The 18,753-nt window shown below is 35.0% G+C and overlaps 1 protein-coding gene across 4 annotated transcripts in view; it reads right to left on the bottom strand.

Moving 5' to 3' along the window:
* LOC125613369 (WD repeat-containing protein 72) overlaps window positions 1-18,753 on the bottom strand; it is a 94,850-nt gene that overhangs the window by 31,932 nt on the left and 44,165 nt on the right. For 3 of the 4 annotated variants that reach the window (XM_048793535.1, XM_048793534.1, XM_048793536.1), the window contains exons 12-13: window positions 16,803-17,023; window positions 14,118-14,313 (exon numbers count right to left, since the gene is read on the bottom strand). In XM_048793535.1, coding sequence (XP_048649492.1) covers window positions 14,118-14,313; window positions 16,803-17,023 — 417 coding nt within the window. Of the gene's footprint in view, window positions 1-8,165; window positions 8,679-14,117; window positions 14,314-16,802; window positions 17,024-18,753 lie in introns of those variants that run through there. The other variant, XM_048793537.1, reaches the window with a different exon arrangement.

The following is an 18,753-nucleotide window of genomic DNA, read 5'->3' as shown; positions in this document are numbered from 1 at the left end:
GCAATTTGTAAATCAATGGATGTGTAACTGATGTGATTCTGCAATCTGTGTATGGGGTGAAGGTGGGAGTTCATAACCCACTTGAATCAAAGTGTCGAATATGATATGTCAAGAAATTTGTAATGTTTTGAACAACCCACAATAAAAATTAAAAAAAAAAAAAGAATAAAGGATAAAAAAATTAAAAAAAAACATTCTGTTTCCTAAGAAATCATACATAAGAGACAAAATAATGTTTCCTTATTCATCTCTTATTTAGTTATCAACATTGTCTAAAACTGCCATTATTTACCACTAACTGGGTACTTTGTGTGTTATTTAGTTTTAAATCAATCCATCAAAGTACAAAGAAACTGAGGTTCAGAAGAGCAACTGAAAGGGTATTTGGATATCCTGTGGCTGGGAGGGTGACAATGATAGGTATTTTGATTTTTAAACAGCAGGGAAAGTTCAGATGCCAAGTCATAGAGTAATAATTCTGCCACAGCCCATGGGGAGTGGCATGTCCAGGCCTGGGTTTAAAGTAGGTAATGTCTGTTGGCAACCTGGGGAGGAGAGCTGAAGAAAGAACTTGACTGGCAAGATAATCATTTAGGAAACTTGTCAATAGTTCGTGTAAAAGCTGATGAAGATGGCCCTACAACAATTTATTTTTAATTGTTTTCAGTACCTTTGAAAATATATAGTTCTATGTTTTATTGGAAGCATACAAAAGAATTGTAGTGTGTATTTGACCTGTCAAATGATTAAAGTTCATCACTAGATGTGGTTGACAGTATTGAGAAAAGAAACAGTAATGTCCTTCATTAATAACTCGGAATTTCATGAAATAACTGTAGAATTCTATATAAAGCTAGGCTCTTTAGTGAACTCTTAATTCTAAAAAATCATTTCATTTTTATTGTTATTTGTCCAGAGTATTCTACCCTATCCCTTCTCACCGCCATCTCTGTTTCTGTAGTTTATGATTTCTGCTGCCACCACCTGTTGGCAATTTGTATGTAGTTGTATATACCCAAAACCATGGAATGGGTTTTACAGAACATACATAAGATTTCTTGCAACAATCACTGTCCTAACTAATTTTGCCTTAGAGAACAATTTCTCCCTAATGAGGCCCCTGCTCTGGTAAAAATCCAAGTATGGGTGACTGCTCATTCTATGCTACAATATGCCACACTACATCTCTTAGGATGAATAGATGGTAGTCAAAAGGACTCATAGTGACCTTCTGGGTGTATACTCAAAATAATTAAAAGCAGGGATACAAGTAGATATTTTTACACTCATGTTCATAGCAGCAATATCCATAGTAGAGAAAAGGTGGAACCAATCCAAGCATCCATCAAAAGATAAATGAATAAACAAAATGTGGTATATACCTAAAATGGAGTATTATTCAGCCTTAAGAGAGTAAGAAAATTCTGACACATGCTACAATATAGATAAATCTTGAATACATTATGGTAAGTGAAATAAGCCATACTGTATGATTCCTCTTATATGAGATGCCTAGAATAGTCAAATTAATAAAATACTGTATGATTCCTCTTATATGAGGTGCCTAGAATACCAAATTAATAGAAAATGAATGCAGAATAGCAATGTTAAAGGTTGGGAGAAATAAAGAGTGAACAGTCTCATGGGTACAGAATCTCATTTTGAAAAGATGAAAAAATTCTAGGAATGAATGGTGGTGAGAATAGAACAGTAATGTGAATGAACTGAATGCCACTGAAATATTTACTTCAAAATGGTAAATTCTATACTTTGTAAAAATTCTACACTTTTGTTTATACTTCAAACACACTGTTTCTTAAATTTTACTACAATCATTTTAAAAAGCATCTGTGTTGATACGATAGTCCAAAGAAAATACAGAGAAAAAGAGAAACACACTGACAATAAACCCAGGAAATAATGAGAGAGTATGCAGAAGTAGGACAATCGAAAAAGAGGGGCCACTGACCATCAGGAGAAGTCAGTGTCACAGAAAAGAAGGACACTGATGACAAAGTGATTTCAGACAAGTCACTCACCCATGATCCAGAGAATGACAACTGAACTTGGCAATGAGGAAACCTCAGGAAGATCAGTTCTATTGGAATGGTGTAGGCAGAAGCCAGATCAAATTGCATTAAATGAATGGGAAGGTAAGAAAACAAAGACAGAGTACAGCTGAGATTTTGAAGAAAACTATCAATCACTTTTAAGTAGAATGACACAGAAAAGTAAGAGTAGCTCATAATCCCTTGTCCAAAACATGTGGGATCAGCAGGCTTTGGAATTTAGGATTTTTCATATTTTGGAGAGATAAAATAATCCATATATACATACTGTATAACACTTATGCTTACAGTAGAGTCTAGGAGAACAGACACAACCAAAAGTATGTATCTGCAGAGAGCAGCTGGAGGAAGAGAAGGAGAAAGAGGAGAACGAGAAAGAAAGATGACAAAGACGACTTAGTGGAATAAATAACCTCATGTGAGCTAAGGTTTGATTTTGTTGCTTTACCATAAACTAATAAAAACTTTAATTTTCAAAGATTTTTAGACTTTTAGGCTGTGACATTAAGAATATAGATGTGGATTCCAAACAATTGTTAGCTAGGAGACCAGAGGTAAACAGAGAGAGATTCTATGAGTTAGTGCAACACTCTGTTTTCTATAACACAGGGCATTAGATCATACCTTTACATTCTCCTTATGTTTATACAGTCATGCTTTGTTATATGATTACAACCCCCAGAATGTCTGACTGGGATTTTTATCTACAATTATAACATGCCAAATATTCTTTAAATCCAGTGCTTAAAGGAAGCTAAACTTCCTTTACAAAATCATTGATGACTGTTAACTTTAATAACAGACCAATCTTGGGGAAACTATAGTGGTTGTAAGATATAGAAATAAGAACTTTTTAGAAAAAGAGACATACAATGAGGAATATGTAGCAATGTAATGTAATTTTTCAAGCAAAGAGCTGATGCTTATGGAAGTAAGAAAAATGTTGTAACCAAAAAAAAAGGAAAGTTAATCTGCAGTGTAAAGTATGGGTTAAATTGAATAAGTCTCTGTATGACAAATCTCTTCTTAGAATCTCAACTCACAAATATCATCAATTTTGAACTATCCCCATAAAGTACAATACATGTACTTAATTTTCAAAAACAATGTACTTTCTGCTCAAACGGCAAACTGTAAGAGGGCATCTTGTGTCCATTAGAGGAGTTTTTGCTACTTCGGTGCTTTCCAATGACAGAAGCAGGTCCCATGTCTTATCAGAATATGGGCTTCAGTGGAAAGTATCTGGTTCATGGAAATGTGAAAAAACTAAAGAAAGGGGCAGGCCAATCTATGCCTAGGATTTATTGACAATGCTGAGATTAATAAGCAACATTATTTGTAGCACACAAGATAAACTCTGACAACATTCCCAGAGTCCAATTTTCTGCTCACCATTCTCAAGCAAGAACTTGAACTCTGGCTTGGTTTTTACCTGGTTCATCCCTAGAAACAAAATACTTCCCTCATCAAATCCTAACAAGTTAGTTAATGGTAGAAGTTGGATATTATTGATACACTCAGATGAACCAAGTGCATCCAATATCCTTTATCTCTCAGCCAAATCAGAGAACCTACTTTCCCCGAGAATAACAATCATTACAGTCCACTGAGTCTTGCTTTTCCATTCGTTTCTGTGGCAGCTGGCTACTGGGAAGTTGCTAGGGAATTGAAAGGAGGCAGCGTGGGGAGGGCAGATGGCTCCTTTGGGTTTATTTCCACTAAACGCTGCAGCTGTGAAACCCACTAACGTTCCAAGTGTCTATGTAAACTGCCTGCAGAAGGGGCCTGGCAAAGGAGAAGTCACAGTGTGGCCGTCCTGAAGTGTTCCTCTTGAATGCTGTAGAATAAGCCCCCATAAATACTAAATGCAAATATATGGCAACACACTTAGCTAACACTGATCCAAAAGTGTGATCAGTCCACAGGAATTGCTAAAAATGACTACAGCCAGTACTTTTGTTAGAAAAGGAAAGTCCAGGAAGATGTCAACTGCCAAAGGAAACAATAAAGGGAACAAAAGGTGCAATTTAATTGGTAAAAGTAATCTTAAAAGCAGACAGTATTTATTTTTATCATTAGTGTGACATTGTATTATTCTCATGTTTGTATCTGAGCCTACAAATGTTCTAAAGACATCCTGCAAATACCACAATAATATGCCTAATGTATATTAAGATGCCAGAACAAAAAAGGATGGAATTGAGTAATATCTCAAGTAAAATGATACACACAATTCACCTATGTGTGTTTTACTAGAAAATGTAATCATCTATCATAGGAGACACACACACACACACACAATTTTGTAGTACTGGAGATTGAACCCAAGGGTACTCCACCACTAAGCTATGCCCCTGCTCTTTTTTATTTTTTATTTTGAGACAAGGACTCACTAAGTTCTGAGGCTGGCCTCAAACTTGTGATTCTCCTGTCTCAGGAGGATTACAGACATGCACCACCAAACCTGGTTATAATGTAGGTTACTTCCTTAAAAGTAAGTTGCAGGTATCTAAAAGCAATAGAGAATCCTGTTCACATAAAGTAATATTATGCTTGTAACATTATGTAGGCAGTTCTTCAAATATTTCTAACTAATAAACATTAATAGAGGCACAGGTCTGAATTTGAGGGAAGAAAATTGTAAGAACACAGCAGACTACCCTATTCAGATCAGTTTATCACTCCATCCTTAAAATATCCTCCTTATGAAAAGAGCAAGTGTTTGTAAAATTATAAGATCAAATGAATGTTTATAAAATTTCATCAAAGTCCATGTTCACCTGATAGAATTAACAGATAACTACTGTGATAATGGTATGGGGTGAATATGTATGTGCTCACATTGTTTGTGCACATATGCATGTAAAAATGTCCATCAAGGATTTATATGGAAGTAAAAAAATATATCTGATGAGATAAATACCTCTATTCAGTGCTATAGTATTTTTTGTTTTAATTTCATTGAAAATGAGGTCAAACTATTATTATTGTATTTTTGTTTTGGTGTTTTAATAAAGGATATGTAAAGCAAATGGAAACAGTCTGCAAGTGAAAAAGCAGATATTGACTCATACTCTCCAACTGTAGTGCTATCATTGAGTAATTCTGATGCATCCTGCTTTGAAAATCTTAAAGACTAATAGGAGCTCTTAACCTTTTTAAGGTAACAAACCTCTTCATTTGTCTAGGGAAGACAATGAAGCCTTCTTTTTTTTTTTTGCAAAAATGTCAATAAAATATGTAAGCTTATAAAGGATATTGATTATATTGAAATGCAATCATCAAAATATAAAATCACAACATAAAAATAAGAATACACATAATTCTGCACATGTTAATATGTAAAAGAAAAAATTTAAAAGTATAATATGCCAAATTTAGTAATTATTTTCTACAAATGCTTAAATTCTATCACTTTTTAGCAATGTTTTTATACTTTATGAATCTCTGTGTTTTTTAAATTTTGGATGAAATTGACATAATGTACATTTATTATACAATCCAGTGGCATTTAGTACACCCACAGTGTTGTGCAGTCCCCACCTCTCTCTAGCTCCAATACTTTGTATCACCTCATAAGAATATCCTGTACTCATTAAATAATCACTCCATGTTCACTCCTCCCCCATCTCCTGAAACCACCAATCTGTTGTCTTTGTGCTATTTCACCATTCTAGATACTTCATATAAAAAGAATCATACAAAAGGCGATTTGTATGTGTGTACATCTAACTTCTTTCACTTAGCATAATGTTTTCAAGATCCATCCAAGTTATTCCTTGTATCACAACTTCATTCCTTTAAGGGGCAGAATAATATTTCATTGTACATATATACCAAAATTTGTTTATCTATTTTCCCATCAATGTACAATTATATAGTTTATATATTTTGGCCATTATGAACAGTGTAATAAGAAATGTTCAATTTCTGTGTGGGAATATGCTTTCATTTCTGTTGGTGGAATTGCTGGGTCAATATGGTCACCCTATGTTTAACTCTGAGGAAATGCCAAACTGTTACCTTCAGTGGCACCATTTTATATTCCCACCAGCAATGTACCAGTGTTCATATTTTCTACCTCCTTGCCAACTCTTATTATTTTCCACTGTTTTGATTCTAACCATCCTAGTTAATGTGAATTAGTAGCTCACTGTGATTTTGATTTGAAATTCCCTGAAGGCTAGTGATTATAATAAATTTTTCCTATGCTTGTTGTCTATTTGCGTGTTTTCTTTGGAGAAATATCTACTCAAGTCCTCTGTCCTTCTCAAATTTTGGGGGTTTGTCTTTTTGTTGTTCTATGAGAGTTCTTTATATATTCTAGATATTAAACAGATGTGTGATTTGAAAATGTTGTTTTCCCATATCTCTTCACAGTCTTGGTAATGCCCTGTGATGCACAAAAGTTTTAATTTTATGAATTTCAATTTATTATTTTTTCATTGCACTAGTTACCATTATAATAAGCATGTGATATATGTATGTGTGTATATGTACGTATGTGTATGCGTAAATGTATATATTCTGCTGCAAACATTGAGTGTTATCATCATCATTACCACAAAAAAAATTAAGGTTTTGATCAAGTTATTGACTTGTCTGAGTGTACAAATAGTGGCAGAATCTTTTAATTTAATCCTTAAATATTAGGCAATAACATTAGTTTGAAACACTATAAATAAATAATGAGTCATGTGGCATTATTTGTCTTCATGAGCTAAATACTTTTCTTTTTTCATTTTTCATTGAATTTAACAAATATTTGTTGAGATCTTCCTGTACGTTAGGTGCAACATTAGTTTCTGGGAATAGAGTAATGACCAAGATAGGTAAAATTCTTGTCTTCTTAATGCTTTAGTCTAGAGAGGACAGATAGTAACCTCCAAATTGTAAATATGAGAGTCAGAGTGCACTTTGCTATGCTAATAAGAATAAAAGTAATAAAAATTTTCTCCACAGTGATTCCTGTCAGTGTGTTTGGGCACTTCAGCACACTCCACTTATATACTACTTTGCAAACTGCTTCAAAAGTACAAACACTCCCTGAGATAATGAAAGTTCTTTAACAAAGAATGTCCCATATGATCACTGCAGTGCCCTTCATGGTGGTAGACACTTCATCAGAATAAGAAATAACCACTGAGCTCAAGTAGAACTAGAGAGTTAGGGAGTCAGGGATAAAGAAACCGTAAGCACAAGGTGGGATGACAATTTATGAAGGATTTACAATAAATGATAGTTAACATTTGATCAGTGCCAGCAGCTATGGAGACTTAACTCCTTTTTGAGGAGTTAAAACTTGACTGTGTAATATAGATAAGAGAAGGTAAAACGAAATTCAAATTTGGGCAATCTGACTCCCAGTGTTCATGTTCATCATCCCTCTGGACACTACCTTCTATATAAGAAATTAAAGGTTGACAATTGTGCAAATATTTAGTCGCTAAACTTCAAAGTTCATATCTGCAACTATGTATATATGCATGCATGAGTGTGCACACACACTCAATACTGCATGAGCACAAACTGCAAATTATAGTGTAGCTATGATAACCAGGGTCACATGAGAAGAAATGAAGATTCAAAAATTGGCAGTAAACTAAAAATATATGTTGAGTAATAACATCAGTAATTATTATAATAAAGGAAATGGGCTTGGAAAAGGTGATATAGAAAAAAGCTCATCCTGTACTTTAATGTATCCTATTTTTCTTTTCTAAAAACAATCATCCCAAGAGGGTTCCATCTGTAATCTGCCACAACAAAATAACATGGCTTTAAGAAAATGATATACTGCAGAACTGGTACCCGCAGGATGCTGCATACCCCAAACCTACTTTTAACACCCAAGTAATGGAGGCTTTATATTAGTGCTGACGAGGCAGTTGACACAACATAACTTTGCCCCTGTATCTAGAAACTAGTGACCTTGATGAGAAAGCCAAGAAACATTGTCCCTCAGAATAGTATAATTGGTCACTAGGGTAACTTTTAAATTTTTATTTTATATGTATAGCAATACTAGCCATTATATAACTATAAAAGAAGGAGAGCAAGTAAAATTTGTGGACTGAAAATGATTTCTTCACATAGTGAACTTGTTTGATATTTTATTATGGCAAAGTAAGAATTCAACCACACAATTCTATTCTATAGGGGAAAATTTGATTTCATTTCTGGAAAACTGTCCTACATATCCCTCACCTTAAGCAATTAAAGTAGACTCTATAAAAGATCAAATACCAAATATGTATTTTAAAATACAGTGTACAAACTATTAGTTGACAAAACTCTTCCTTCTTAATTTTTTTAAGACTATAACACTTCATTTATATGGCATCATGGTAGGCTGAATAATTTCTCAGCTAACTATTTCTGATTCAAATAAGAAAAAGAAATTGAGATAGGAAAAATAACCCTGAACATATCTTTTTTCTTATTCCTTAATTTCCTAGGAATAGGCTTTGTTCCATTGTTATGCCTAAAAAGTGGCTGTTAAAACCCAGTGTGTGCTTTCTAACAAAAGCCATCTCAGGACTAGGGAGTGGATCCTCAAGCCATGCTGGAGTGAGAAATTTCTGCTCAAGATCACACAGCCCACATTTCCTGAGGAGGAAAAGGAAAGAATTAATAAAAATAATTCACATGGACTCTGCATTCTACCTACTCACTAGTCAGATTTTAGTTCTTTGAACTTCGGGCACCAAGCTGATTCTGAGATGTTCTTAGGTCTGGAATTCACCATGGATGTGACACCTTTCAGTATTCCTGCTGGAGCTCAGGAGTACCTGGGAAGGAGAAAGTCCAGCCCTCCAACATGAGTCATAGGACATGGACAAGCAGCTGCCCTATAGAGCTTTCTGAACAGGGGAAACAATTTCAGATTTTTTTTTTTTTTTGGTTTGTGTCTGGTGACTCTTCCTACCAGCTCAGAAAAGTCTATCCTGAGCAGTGATACACAGCTTTCGTCTCTCCTCGATTCCCATCAGCTGTCACTTCTGCTATCAGAGTGCCTGCTTCTAACAGCTTCCTCACATGTAATTTGATGTTTCTAATCTGTCATCTAAGAAATCAGATGACCAGAGCTGTTAGAACTATGTGTAAATTAAGAGCCAAGCTCTGAAAGATAACTGAAAACCCTCTTCTTCAAAACAGCTTGCAGCAGGTTTCCTGGCAGCCATTTCCTTTCTTCTCAGAGCTTTTCTTATCTAATTTCCTGCTTGACAGTCTCAAAAAGTTGACCTCCATTTGAAGGAGGTTTTACTATTATGAGATGCAGTGGAGAACACACCAGAGTGGAAGGAGGAGACATCTGTCCTGGGGCAAGAACCAACACCTAGCCCAAGGACCTTCAGACTCATAAAACCTCTGCTCCATTTCCTCACTTGTATAACCCTACTGTCCTGTCTACTACATGGAGCCAATGAGGTACAGTGAATCGTGCATGAGCTGTTATGGAAACAACCATCATTCTCAGAAGTCTATAAACCTTGACTACTGGCTGCCAATTTTTATGAATAAAGTTTTATTGGAATGCAGCTTTGCCTGTTCCTTTGTGTATGATGTGGCTTCTTTAGAAATACAGAGCAAAGTTCAATAGTTGCAACAGATATCATATGGCCCACAAAGCTGAAAATTCTTACTATCCAGCCTTATACAGAAAATACTTTTCTGAACCATCATATCAACACATTTTAAAAAAAAAATTTTCAAACAAACAAGGTTTCATTTTTCCACTAAATACCCACATGGAATATTTCACAACACAGAATGCGTGCTTAACAGAAAGAAGACATTTGATGATACTAATTATATGGTTAACACACAAGAAATTCGTTATACATGTTTCCTGATATGTCAATCTCTTATTTTGAACATTAAAGTCCTCAGAATATTTTGAATTTAATTCTTCAAAGAATAATTAGATCAGAGCCCAAAACTACTTCTGGTGTGTATTTTAGGGTGAAAAAAAATCAGTATTACATTGTCCCCATTGTGTCACAGCACTGAGGGCAAAAAGCTGCCCATAGTCATCAGTGCCGAACACACTGTGGGAGCTCAAATATTAATCAAAATGACATCTCCAATTTCTCTCTTTCCTAATCAGCCCTAAACATTGCAGGATATCCAGGAAATCAATAAGCAAAATGGGATGCTCTCTTCACTCCGAGCCTGGCAGCACTGCATCTTTAGCCAGGATGAGGGTTCTCAATGTTACACAGATACTTCCTTATTTCAGCTGTTTGCCTCTTCCATGGGATAAGCATGCCCACCTGTCACCCAAACTTTGCCCTGCCATGCATTTGACCATACCACCTGTCACAGAAAGAAAGACCTTTTACCACTTCAAGAAAAATATGCCTGGGATTGTTTCACTCTAGAATAGAATCTTGGTGCATTTTTCCACCAAGATTTTTGAATGAAATGAGAACAGGCTGTTAAAAAGTAATTGTGAAAAACTGAAGAGGCCTCACCTGCTACCATCCACACCTGAGGGGATGGCATAAGTCCTGACCATGCATACCACACACTCCCTAAACTTCCAACAAAACAGACTTTAGGCACAAATGAAAATTAACCTTTGGTTTCAATCTTCTTCCATTGCCTTCTGTCTAGGCCCTTTTCCCCAAATCTCTTATCTCACTGATACCTTCTGTTTTTTCTCTATGAGTTCTAGATTTGTTCTAGTGCTGAAAGATCTGAGGAGATAGCTATATGTCAATTTATTTTACCTTTATGTATTTAGAAGAGGCAGAGTGCTGGAGAAATGGAACAAAAAATAGGTTTGTTCACAAAAGGAACTAAGTTCAAACCCTACAGAGAGGATAGCTATGAGAAAAGCTAAAAGGCAAAGGCTCAGGAAAACTGACTGAAATAGAAAATACACAGACGTTCACTACCTGTGAGCTCCAGAAACCCCATAGGAGACTTGGAGAAGAAAGCTAAAATCTGCTTATGGTTGAGCAACCATGACCTAAAAACTACCACAATTGGTCAATGTGAAGTTGAACTCATTTGAGACCCAAGAACATTTAGGTTAGTTCACTCAGTCATTATTCATTCATTTGTGTGAATAGGCACCTTCCAATCAGGCTCTCCAAGCCTGTTTTGGTCTTAGCTGATATTTTCTCTTTTAACTTTATGAAAATATAAATAGAAAAGATTCCTCATCCAAGAGTTTTTTTTTTCTCTTTTACAGGAAAAGGATAAAATAAAGATCAAGTACAGGAAACATGATGGAGCCACCTTAGCTAGATAAAGTCAGCTTGGGGAAAAAAAGTAGTTCATTAAATTTTAGGAAAAATTGAGATAGAGATTAAAGGCAACCAACAACAAAGCCAATACCAGACACAAGACTTAAAAAACAAAACAAAACTTATTCAAAAGGAATGCTTATGAGGTGGAAAACTGAGCCATCAGCCACCTACACAGGTTGTTGTGGGACTCACATGGGATGGTCGGTCAATGGGACAATCCTTTGAAAAAGTGAAGGACACAGGACAAATGTGAAGACACTGATATAGTTCTGAGCAATCCTAAGTTCTATCTTAGGCTGAGTTGAGGTTGTTAAAAAACTACCAGTGTAGTAGCATGAGATAAATAAACAGCCTCATTTGGATCAAATATCCTCTAGGTTAATTTGGTGATTAACAGTACATATTATTTGATATGGCAAACTAAAACAAAAACTTTAATAGGAAACAATATAAATAGCCAGCTATAGGAGATTCCTGAAGTAATTAATTATTTTTTTGGTACCTGGGATTGAACTCAGATGTGTCCATTACAGCCACTATTCCAGTCTCTGTACATTTGGTACACCTACCCTTCTATGTCCTGCTCTGTCCACGGTGAAGCTAATATGATATCTAGAACTGGATACCTTTCACCTCTGACATCCAGAAAGATTAAACTAATGAAGGGGACTGCAGGAGAAAGAAGAGAATTTCCTACAATTCTCTGTTTCAGTCCTGAGGATCTGGCTATAGCTGCCTCCCTGGCATGACTTCAGGTATGAGCAAACCCCCTGAGCTTCAGCTCTCACTAGGTTTTAATGCTTTTCCATTATTGAGGCTTCAGCCCTACAAGTGTTAAGAGCTTCCTGATGCTGCCAGTGTCTGGGTGGGGGGAACAATACCATCTGTTCCTGGTCTGTTCCCTCATCCCTGCACATACCTATAAATATTCCTTTGTTACAGTCTCTTCATTTGACCCACCTGAGTTGAATTCAGTTTCCTGCCAGGACTATGGCTGAAATAAAACATGGATATCTATTTATTGGCATGGAAAGATGTCTGACAATGTAGATCAAAATAATAGCACTTGGGTTTAGATGGTGGAACAGAATTATGTATTTTTCTTTATGATTCTTTATTGTTCAATTGTTCAACTACACATGATTATTCTGAGGATATAAAAAGAAATAATAAAATTAAATACAAAATGGAAATAAGCCTAACCTCAAGAGTACTCTACTTCCCACTTCATCAAAATTAACATATACAAAAAGTTGCATAGCACAAAGGTATCTTGATGAGGCAATGGGACCATGAACACTTGTAAGCAACAAGATATTTCTTTATTCCTGCTGGATTCTATTATCTATTACAAATTCTGTTCAGTCAGCAAGTGTTCACAATCACGAACACAATTGTACAAATTATAAGTAATGTGTTTTACAGGCTTGGATTTCACAAGCAGAGGTCAAGATTTTGTTGCACTCTGAGATAACAGTAGTAAATATGACTAAGCGCATATCACCTACAGGTACTGTGTACAAGTGTTGTAGGTACTAGCTCATTTAATCCTGGCAAGACAGCAGTGCTATTACTCCCATTCCACAGATGAAGAAATTGTCATGCAGAGAAGCCAAGGAATTGGTTCAAGGTTGCAGAGTTCTTCATTGACAGGTCCTGGAGGCAAACCTTGGCTCCAGAGCCTATTTTATCCATTACACTCACCTGCCACTCAGATGGACCTATTAACTAAGAATTCTGAAACTCTCCTAATTATTGGCATATTATACAAAGAACCACCAGAGCCCTCAAACTGACTCACGACTTATTAGCTGTGCAACCTTGCACATTTACATTACATATTGACAATTCCTCATCAATAAAATGGTGACTGATACCTCTAGCTATGAGACTCTAACTCATATGAGCAAATGAGCATGGTAGCTTTCAAAGACATGTAACAAGATACAAATGTAAGGTTTATGCCACACCCTCAAAACATGAGTACATTAGTCACCAACATTAACACACAACAGTCAAAGGTAAAGAAAACAGCAATTACTTGGGTGAAGTATGGCTCTAAACTATAATATTATAAACTACCCAGTCTGTTAATAACACCCAACATAAAACCACCACTGATTAATCAATAAAAATCATGCAATAGTTTCAGTGAAATGTACTCTCAAGTGAACTCTCCTGACTCACATTCATTAATTACATCACCTAATTTGATACGTTCCAGCATTTTCTGAAATACATTATTCTCAATCTTCAGTTATGTAGTAAAACTTTAAAAAAAAAAACATTTAAAGTTCAAACTATACATTCTGTGTGGTATAATACCAAAAGTTCAAGTAAGCCACTCAGTTTTCAGTTTCCCTGACTCAACTTTTTGGAGTTTTATAATTAATTATATTCCATTATTACTGATCATCAATTAGCTCAAAATGTTGCTGAGATGGTGAGTATGCTGAAGAAGGCAGAATTTAATGATACTTTGAGACCAGTAGGACACTAAATTTCTCTCTTGTTAATAATTAAAGTAGATAACTTGTGTTTTTATTTATAGCTTCCAGAAATATCCGGCTCATTCCTGTGCACTGCCCTGTCAGCTAATCATCAGCTGGTCAGGATCTGACTTAGGCCATTGTGTTGTATTTTCCACATGTCTTCAACTGAAGCTATAATTGCAGCCCAACCAAACCTTAAAGCAAGTGATGTCATTTCTGTGTCCTCTCTAGAACTTTCCACACACTTATACATCATAAATATATAAAGAATCAGAAAGGGTAAAATATCAATTTACCTGTTTCAATTTCCCAGATATAGACAGAATCGTCAGCACATCCAACAATTAAAAAGTTCTCAACTGGGTGCCATTTTATCATCCTCACAGGGAAAAGATGCTTCCGAGCACGCAGGAGGCACCTCCTCCCTTCCAGGTGAAGGAGAGACACAGAATGGTCACTGCACACACAGCAAATTATCTGATCATCCCTCAGCTGTGACAAAAACAACAAGCTTATGTAAGTAAACAGTCAAATGTTTTCTTTTTGATTATATTTTCTCCTAACAGAACATTTTTGTTAAAGCCTCATTTACAAAAGGACATTTCTACATTCTACAGCATCTCTTCACATAGCTATCTGCGGAAGAGCTTTAAAAGCAGAGTGTAGTTTAAACTCAACAACCTATGAGGAAGGTCAAGAGATGCAAGTAAAAAGGAGAATTCTAGGCCAGATCTACTTATGAGATAAATGAAGAACTTGATCATAACTCAGCAAATTCAGGCAGTGAGACAGACATCGGAAATAATGCAGAATAAAATAAACCCCAGAACTAATTTGTTGCCACAAAAAGAAGCTATTTGTAGACACAAGCTTAGGCCCAAGGGTATCATGAGCTGAGAGTTTCCACTTAAAGCCTCAAAATGTGATTTGGTGCTGTTCCCAGAACTATACAGATTCTAATCCAAACAGGAAACTCAGTGTAGACACAATCTAAAAGAGGTAAGCATTAGATAGTTCCAACTGAATGCACCGCTTCAAAGACACAAGGACCAAAAATAGGCTCCTAAGGACAAGAATCCTTAAGACACTTTTTAAAAAGTCAGCATGTGGTTACCTTGGCCACAGTGTAGGACAATGACCATCCAGGCTGGGTATTGTTGATCTACCCAGAATTTCAGCTGTTGTGTTTATAGCACCAATGGAGATCTCTTGAGACCTCCCAGGACCCATCATCAACCTCTCTGTGGGGTACTAGAGAACACATTTTCTTTCCTAATTATTTTTTAAGGAGATTACATAAATCCAAAGGGAAAAAAATTACAAAATGGCAGGTGCTATACATATGGAGCCTAGACTTATTGAATGGATTAAATATCATTTCTTCCCACCCATAATACCTCTTGGAGAACCTGCCCATCCCATAGCCTCTAGAATGGACACCCCAAGGTGTTTCAGGATCCTTAAACACACACACACACACACACACACACACATACACACACCACACCACACCACATGAATACAAATCTTAAGGCCAGGAGTGGATATACACTAGTGACTCACACAAGGCCAATCAGAATCTGTTTTAAAAGCATTTAAGAGATAAAAATAATTCACAGAAAAAAGCAAGAGAAGGAAGCAATCACAGGAAAGCATGCAAGTGTACAAGCATATACTTTTGCATAGGAAAACTTGGTTTCAGAATTTATAGTTCAAGTTCCCCCCAGCCCTTGCTATAATGTTTTGTCCTGGATGTCTCAAAGATTGCTGTTATACTCTCTGAATAAAGTGCCCCCCCCAACTTTTTTTTTTAACTTAGTTTGAATAGATCCTGTTTCTTAAAATTAAATCATCTATGACTGAGGCAGAGAAAAAGAGATCAGGAATGAAACTGACTTGCACTGCTCTACTGGAGTGAAAAGGAAAAAAAATGAATAAAAAGAAAAAATAAAGAAACATCAGAAATAAAAGATATATCAAGGAATCCCAAATCATCATGGGGAAAATTATTTTAAAACCACACTTAACCTTGTTTCACTGCTTTATTCAATCATTTGTGTTGCTGAAATATTGTTTTCCTACATCTTATTACAAAAAATATTATGCTTCCTGCAAGTTTAATTGTAGCTGATTTTTTATAATATTGTGGAAAAATAATTTTATAAGCCAACTAATTTACAAAATCTCTTTCCCTGCATTATGCTGTACCTTTATTTTAGTGAAACTCAAAACTTGGTTGTTCATTTTTTAACAAAGACATTAGCTCTATGAAAGCTGAATTTAGGTTGACCAAGGACATTAGCTCTATGAAAGCTAAATTTAGGTTGATATTACATGAGAAAATTACATACAAAACTATTTCATTTTTCCCAACATAATATAGGTGCTCATAAATTTTTTAAATCTCAATATTTATTAAATAAATAGATAAGTAAATAAAAATCCACATAATAAAAATAATGCAACTATGAATATTATTATAAAATGAAATTGTTGAAGGCAAAAGTTAAGTTCTAATTTATACATCCCTACATTGTTTGACTTGTTTTTTGCATTAATTGGCTACTATTATTAAAAATAACTCCATTCAGAATTAAGACAGAAAAATATATAAAAATATATAATTATTTCCTTACTAGAAATAATTAAACACTTTTATAAAATCAGAACTTTAAACACTTCCTTTAGAACCAAATTATTTGTATAATAATAAAAATTGTATAAAAAGATTAGAAAGAAATATGGAAAATCATCCAGTTACATTATAGGTGAACAAAACGTTTTTTTCTCCTGTGGGATATCCCTTATTTTTCTTGCTTTTAAAAATGTTCTGTAATGTCATATAACTCAAATTATGAAACTGACTTGGACTGCTCTACTAGAGTGAAAAGGAAAAAAAGTGATTAAAAGGAAAAATTAAAGACAAACCTCAGAAATAAAAGATATACCTGAGGAATTTCATACTTTTTATCTTAACTTACTCTGAAGTTCTCTGGTGACATCAAAAGGCTTGTTACTGGACCGGCTTCCAAAAAGAACTTATGCAAAATGTCTTCAGTAAAGATATCCCACAAGATCACACAGGAACCTTGGTCCCCAGACACCATCCAACTTTGGTCTAATTTCGAAGATAGACCATGTGGATAAAGTAAAGAAGTTACACTTTGGTGGTGGCCTTTGAGAACTTTATGAGAGGGAGAATCTGGAAGATGATCAAACACCAAATAGTAAAGACTTTATTTTTATCTAGGAAATAATTCTGAGAATTCTTTTTATAAATTCTTAATATAAACACACATTTGAATAAGAAAATTAGTGGACAACACTTAGAACATCTCAAAAGGCAAGAGCTTTATCGGAAACAAAACCATGCTTTTGATGAAGTACTAACATTGACTGTTTAACTCTATTCATTGCTTAGTATACTAGCAAGTTATCAGTTCTTCTACAGCAAACACTTTTCTGAAAGAGTGATTCATATATTCTGCTCCATAAAATAAGCCAATTTTCTTTAAAATTAGTATAATTAAGTCTAATATATAAGAAAAACAAGTTTCCCACAACATTTTGCTTTGAAACATGTTAGAGATTACCTAGTCCTTTCTCTTTGTTTTACAGATAAAGTCCCTGAGTTTCAGATAGGTTAACTGAATTAATTGCAAGTGTCAAAAACCAAACATAATGTTTAAGAATGTAGACTTGCTATTAAAGAAATCTGCCTTTACTCTGAGTTGATCAATTTCTAGATGTCATAATGGAAAAGTTGCATTTTCTCTAACCCATAGATGCTGCACCTGAAAGATTAGAATAATAATCATCCTTGCTTCAGAATGACCATAGGGTAAAATAAATAAGACAATGTCCATAATTTTCTAGCACTCTCCTTGCATCTTCCAGGCTCAGGGGTATTTCAAACCATATCTGTACTGGAACACAAGATGATTGACACATCTTTTCTTTTCTGACTAACCACACAGCTTCTTCCTTCCTCATTAACTAAACTGTCCCCAAATTGGAGAGGACCATAAGCCATAACCTCTGTATTCAAACTAAAGCGGAATCCCAAAGAATCATTATCTCACTGTAGTTACTTCTAGTCCATCAGGCACATCCTCATTTCATACCCCTCGCAAATTATAAAAAAAAAATATATAAACGCAGATGCTAAAAGTCAAATGTAGGTTTCTGTTTGTTTTCTTAACATTAGGATAAATCAGCCTAGATAAAAGATGCTAAGGTGTTGGATTTTTCACTAACTTCTAACAGCAGCCATTTAGCTATATACCAGTATATTACCTTTCCTCAGTTCATTGCCATTTATTCACTGACTTCAGTCAAGTACTGAATCACAAGTCAGTAACATTTAGTCGTAACCACTGTAAATTGAGAACAATAGTGGGCAATGTAAGAGGAGTTGAAAAACATACTGAGTTTCAGTCTCTACCCTTGAAGACCTTACATTCTAATAGGATTTATATAATTTAAAATGGTTGGGGCTGGGGATGTGGCTCAAGCGGTAGTGCGCTTGCCTGGCATGCATGCAGCCCGGGTTCGATCCTCAGCACCACATACAAACAAAGATGTTGTGTCTGCCGAAAACTAAGAAATAAATATTAAAAAAAATTCTCTCTCTCTCTATATATATATCTTTAAAAAAATTAAAAAAAAATAAAATAAAATGGTATATGATTTTTACTCCACATCCTAAAATCACCTCCTATATTTCCTTTCCTGATCTGACAACTTGCTGCATAATGGTATTTATTAAATAGGCATTTGTTGTGGTAATGCACAAAGATGTATAAGAATGAATATAGTTCATTAACAAAGAAATAAAAACTAAAACAAAAAGATACCGTTTTTTTCTTTCCCTAATTGTCAAAGATTAAAAAGTCTAATAGCAAAGTTGACAAAGGTTTAGGAGAAAGGCAT

Source organism: Marmota marmota, unplaced genomic scaffold, assembly GCF_001458135.2.
Source record: "Marmota marmota marmota unplaced genomic scaffold, marMar, whole genome shotgun sequence".
NCBI lineage: Eukaryota > Metazoa > Chordata > Mammalia > Rodentia > Sciuridae > Marmota > Marmota marmota.
The sequence above is the reverse complement of the archived record's forward strand: the minus strand, read 5'-3'. Positions and strand labels throughout refer to the sequence as shown.